The 5,862-nt window shown below is 43.9% G+C and overlaps 1 protein-coding gene across 1 annotated transcript; it reads left to right on the top strand.

The window, feature by feature from the left end:
• Positions 1-402: 402 nt before the first annotated feature.
• LOC144144452 (uncharacterized) lies at positions 403-5,364 on the top strand. Its single transcript, XM_077675903.1, has 4 exons — positions 403-724; positions 791-967; positions 1,416-1,488; positions 2,035-5,364. The coding sequence occupies exons 1-4, from the start codon at positions 522-524 to the stop codon at positions 3,148-3,150; spliced, it is 1,569 nt and encodes a 522-aa protein (XP_077532029.1). The 5' UTR covers positions 403-521; the 3' UTR covers positions 3,151-5,364.
• The last annotated feature ends 498 nt before the right edge of the window (positions 5,365-5,862 follow it).

Below are 5,862 nucleotides of genomic sequence, written 5' to 3'. Positions count from 1 at the left end.
GTACAATACTCATGAATACTGGTTTTGCGAGCGCTTGCACTCTTGAGTATAGGCCTCCTGCGCTGGAGTTTTGGCGACATGCAGCGCCCCTAGCGGCTGACGCCTCTGGGTAGTACAAGAGCAGACGACCCGCGCCGCCCTCCATGTATTTTCAATGGCAAGCTAAACCGAAACTTGATTGCAGTTACTTTAATCGCATTTGGTACGTTTATATGATCATATACTGAGTGAACTAGTCCGTGAAGTAGTTCCAGAGGTTAAACAAAACAATATTCGCTCAAAACAGCATATTTATCGGCTCTCATTTGAGCGAGCTGCCGCTATCGTCGCGACGTGCGTCGCTAGGTCAGTAACCTACGGTTTATCTATAGTTTCTCTTTCGCTAGGTCAGGTGATTTCGCTTCCTGACGATAACTCATTCTTCCTCCCTGCGTACGGCCGACAAAAGAACAGTTTGCAAGTAGCATAGAACGTTGCTCTCGTAGCCTGGGGTAACTGCGAGAGGTAGCTTCAGCGGGAGCATGCAAGAGGCGGACGCGAGCAGCGCAGCCAGCCCAGCTGACACCGGCGGCACGGCCCCACCTTCGAAGCGCCGTAATCGACGGTACTGTTGCGTCGTCAGCTGCCACGAGCAAGAGGGCCTCAACCCAGACGTGAAGCTCTACAGATTTCCATCGAATAAGGACCGGCGGGAGCGCTGGGCACAGGCTGTTAAGCGCAAAGAGTAAGTGAATTCGGAGATCATGAAAATTGTTCCTGTTGTGCCTTATTGTTCCGTTATCTCCAACAGGGCGGATGGGAAGCCCTGGGTTCCCAAAGACAACTCCAGGATATGCAGCCGGCATTTTGTCGGCAATGCGAAGAACGACTGCCCGACTCACCCAGCGTACGTCCCAACAATTTTTCCGCAGGCGTACAAGCGTCCACCCCCTCTTGACTCGACAATTGGTATGGAGCGATTCGAAAGGCAAGTGTTAGCGTCTTTGAACGATGTAGCATCCCTAGGGTGATTTCCATGTTTTATTGCTGATCTCATGCACGTGCTTCCCCCGTAATTCCCAGTGTCGTGACGAGATGACAGCTGGGCATTTTTGCTCACTTTTCTGCCGCCGCCGTTCTAGGTTTATTTCTTTATTTATTTCGCGTGAATAACCCTTCATGTGCGTTCACAGCTCTGCAACCTCTTGCTAGTGAAGGCTACGGAACCAGCTGAGACCAACCGAGATCGGCCAGACATTTAACCATAAACCAGCTGTTATTAAGTACCACCTTCTCCTGGATATTTCTATCGTGGCCATTCACCCTATTATTTTTTCCAGATTTTTTTTTATTTTGCTATCAGCCCCTTTTTCTGTAAGCTTTCGCAGACTTTGTGCATCAAGCAATGCTGAAAACATTGCACGGTCTACTTTCAGGTGGCAGAAAAGGTCTGTGGATGTGCCGTCACCTGACACAGTTGACACCCTGGAAGCTTCGCCGACGTCAAAGGTAATTTTAAATATGCAAGAAAAATATGCGTGTTTTCCTGACAGGGCAGGCGAATTGTGTTGTATGGTGTTTGCGCAGCATATCAATCCTTTTGTGTGTCAGCATGGGATGTATCGCTGTAGCAGCCTAAAAAAATCATGCCGTAATTATGTACTTAACAAAGCCCCTCCACCACCAGTACTTGGTGTGGCAACGCACTAAGGTCATGCCGTCTAAAGCCAATACAACTGAGGTCACAGCTTTGATTTCATGTTTTTTTTTCGATGATACTTGTGTTTCAGTCATTGAGCAAGAGGATTTATCCATCCTCTTTACCGTACTTTGATCCTGTTCGCAATCACAGCAAAACTATGAGCACAACTGTGGTGGAAAGTTTGGGTAAAAAATCAGCATGACCAAGATGTAGCCGAGAGACTGAGGTGGTTTTTTTGGCTCAATGATTTAGACACATTTCTTCAAAAAAATGTTAGACCTGCGGTTTTGCTTTTGTGAAATTGGATGGGGTTGTAGCTGACATTTATTTTCCGGTTTCTGTATTTTTTTTAGCTTTACGAGGAGGGCGATCCAGTGGCTTCAACGAGCGGTACAGTGTGTCCTCTTCGAGAGGAAGACCCCAGAGTGCATGCTGCTGACTCACCCAGCGAAGCAGTCGGTGGAGATGAGGTGCCTGGAGCGTGCGCCACTCAGGGTGCAGCTGAGATCCCACCCATGTCACCTGGTACCGACATTTTGCCTGAACAGCTGGTGAGAATAGCTACAGCCGTCGGTCCCAACAGCAGAACGTGCTTCTTTGCTGGGTTTGAGAGCCTGATGCACAATCTTGATGCATTTCGCAGTCTGGCTGGCGTGGACCACAATGTGTTCGCATTACTGCTCCGTTTATTACCCGAGGTACGTGAAAGGAGCTCAGATGTCACAGTCGAGAACAAGCTCCTCATCTTCTTAATGAAGCTGAAACTAGGCTTGCCATTTAGTGCATTGTCAGCTCTTTTTGGCGTCCATGAAACCACAGTCATCCGTGCCTTCTATTCGGTTCTGCACACACTGGCAGCAGTCACCAAAAATTGGATTTATAAACCCCCTGTGTGTGACATCAAACTAGCTCAGCCAGCCTGTTTTCAGGCAAATTACCCTGACTGCACTTTAATAATAGACTGCACCGAAATTAAAACCGAGACACCACCAGGAATCAGGCAACAGCATGTGCTTTTTTCGCCATACAAAGGGTGCTATACCCTAAAATTTCTTGTCGCCATCGCCCCGAATGGCATGATTGTTTTCAAGTCTAAGCCATACGGTGGACGATGTTCAGACACCCACATCACTGTAGACTCTGGTTTCCTGGATTTGGTTGAACCTGGTGACACAGTACTTGCCGACAAAGGTTTTCCTGGTGTTCGAGCAACTCTGGCTGACAAGCAAGTTGTTTTGATTATGCCGCCTTTTTCTTCAGGAACTGGTGTCCCATTCACACCAGAGCAAATGGAACAAACATATGCCATTGCATCTGTGCGCATCCATGTGGAGAGGGTGATTCAAAGAATTAAGCTGTTTGACATCTTGAAGCACAGGGTGCCGATTACGCTCATCCCTGCTATGGGGGACATTTTTCATATGTGCTGTGTTTTGGCCAACCTCCAGCCTCACATCATCAGCTCATAACATCTTTGCTCTTTGCCTAGCCCTGAATGTAAGAGGAGACTCGTTCCCACAGTGATAGCAGTATTTTTTTTCTTCTGAGCACGAAAATATAGACTGTGCACAAATTTTGAAAGCAGCCTGCATACAGAAAGCCTATTTTACTATTCAAGCAGCTTCTTTGTTCATGTGCAAAACTTGATTCATTGATTGTGGTTGTTCTGTATGCCGAAGTTGCACCTGAGCTATGAAAAGTGCTGTAGTGGAGGGCTCCAAATTAATTTTGACCATGTGAGGATCTTTAACGTGCATTGAAATCTGGACACACGGGTGTTTTCGCTTTCCACTGTTACCGAAAAAGCAGATAGAATGCCTTATCCACTAAGCCGCCACAGTGGGCGTGTGCAACACTTACTACAGTAAAAGCTTGTTGATTTGCATTTCAATAATTCGGATTTATGGATCATTCAAAGCGTACGATTTGGTCTGGCTAAGCTCCATAGAAATCCATGTATAAGAAAGCCTGTTTATTCAAACAAAAGTAGGTTCCGCCTTGGATAATTCGAACTGTGCACCACAATGTGGATGCGCACAATGTGGATGCGAATGCAGTGTGCTCTGTGGTGCGCTGAGATATCACATTTTTTTAAGTCAAACTCGAAACCTGTCACTAAGGGCACAGCCATTCGCTTGGAAGTTGAGTTGAATGAAAGTTGCTCGTCTCCTTCAGTTTTAAAGTGAATACGAGGCCTTCTGCTACATTTGCTTGTTAGAGAAAAAAAGTGCAGGCCTTCACTTTTACGGACAAAAGGCAGACTGCAATGCAATCATGGGTATTTTCAAGCATCAAATGTTTTACATGTCCTACTATTTTTTAATCTCGGTGTATTGTAGTTATTCTCAATTTGCATTAGTTCAAACTGAGATGGCTTTTCCTTGTGGTTCAAATTAACAAGACTTTACTGTATTGTAAATACATTTCAATCGAACACTGTAGTTATGCATAAACAGGTTTAAAATGTCAGGTCACAGGGACATTGTTAGACTGTTGCTTTACTAGGTGCAACTGGCTACCAGTTAGCTGCTTGTCGCATGACTCAGAAACGACAGGAGAGGTTCATTAAATAAGGGCGTGGCTGCACGAACAGGAAACAAGGTGTGCCCTGCCATGTTTGTGAAGGTCCATCATAAATTGAAAGCACATTGCTACAGCCAAAGGGGCTGTTTTCAAATACCCCATAGGTACGGCATTGCGTACAATGCCAGTTCTTTAACTTGACCTTTTCTTTTTTAGGAGAAATTTTATTTTTGTTTCTCCTGAGACTGCATGGCAACTTATATCTCATTTTGATTAAATGTATGCCTATTTTGATTAAATGGGTGCATTTGGTGTTTTTCTTGATTCTGACTTTTATTGTGAATGATTCAATCCATGCTGGCCACTTTCTCAGTTTCGTTCTAGCTTGTTGTGGCCTTCACATCTGCTTCGGCACCTGTGGCTTTTTAGCGCGAGTGTGGCTTTTTAGCGTGAGCACAGTACCTCCCTCAAAACTAAATCTGATGTTTGCCTTTAGCAGAACGGCCACTGCAGCATCATGCACGACAGCTGAGCAGCTCAGCTTCCACCATGATGGGTATCAGAAAGCCTACACATGATTTCCAGAGTAAGGATGTAATCACAATACAATATTATGACTATCATTCGCTATGGTACTTTAAAAAATCTGTGAGTTGTGGCTATCCCTCCAATGAGGGAAACGAGTACTCAAGAAACATCACTCAGTGGCACACGAACAAATGTTTAACTTTCGTAATAACATCCTTGGCTTTAAGGAAACTTTGAGTGCTCTCCAGTATTGTGCAGTTATTGTTGGTAAAGTAAACACACACAAAGCTTCAAGTTTAAGTTGCTGGTCCTTGAAGCATTAATTTATTTATTTTGCGCAACTGTGCAGGGTAGTCAAACAACTCGGTAGACTGCAGCTTCCACTGCACTGTATTATTGAGCTGAATTGTGGAAATGCATGTTTTTCTTGTTTATAATGTGAATATCCCACTATTTTCTGTTAATAAATGCTTTAAATTAGGAATGTTGCCTTTTTGTTCTTCCTGTTTTTTGTTTTCATGTTTTTCCTGTTTGTTGCGAGTCAAACAACCCAATAGAGTGCAGCTTCCACTGCACTGTATTAATGAGCGGAATTGTGGAAATGCACGTTTTTCTTGTTTATAATGACAGTATCCCACTATTTTCACTAATTTCTGTTAATAAATGCTTTAAATTAGGAGTGTTCTTTTTGTTAGGCAGAAGCCAGTACGCTCAAGCAGTTTGGGCATCAGATGCAAGCTATCACTGATACGCAATACCCAAAGTGAATTTTGTGAAAATTGGTGTTTGCAAGACAACTCGACATACGTCAACCTTTATTAACATTTTATAACCACACTAAACATACAAAAACTTGTTATATAATAATACTTGGGAGAACCAAAAACAAGGATGCAGATAAACCACAGACAAAATAAAGCATGACTGCCAACAGTAAGCATGCACATGCAGAGTGTACACAGAGTGGCCATAATAATGACAGTAAATAATAATGAAATGATAATTACAGTAAAAAGAAGCATAAATAGGTGTAAGCAACTTATTGCACCACTTATTGCAACTTATTGCAAAGGGTTCAACTGTATATCAATTTTAGCACACTGGTTTGTAGGTGCTAACGAGCTCTTGGA

This window comes from Haemaphysalis longicornis, unplaced genomic scaffold, assembly GCF_048455015.1.
Source record: "Haemaphysalis longicornis isolate Haplotype H1 unplaced genomic scaffold, Haemaphysalis longicornis Haplotype H1 scaffold_7, whole genome shotgun sequence".
NCBI lineage: Eukaryota > Metazoa > Arthropoda > Arachnida > Ixodida > Ixodidae > Haemaphysalis > Haemaphysalis longicornis.
This window is presented reverse-complemented; position numbering and strand designations above follow the sequence as displayed.

Bases quoted from the DNA above. Each gene is read 5' to 3' on its own strand.
- LOC144144452 (XM_077675903.1), top strand. From the start codon at position 522: ATGCAAGAGGCGGACGCGAGCAGCGCAGCCAGCCCAGCTGACACCGGC. The intron at 968-1,415 runs GCAAGTGTTAGC...GTCTACTTTCAG, and splicing joins GGTATGGAGCGATTCGAAAG to GTGGCAGAAAAGGTCTGTGG. The intron at 1,489-2,034 runs GTAATTTTAAAT...TATTTTTTTTAG, and splicing joins AAGCTTCGCCGACGTCAAAG to CTTTACGAGGAGGGCGATCC.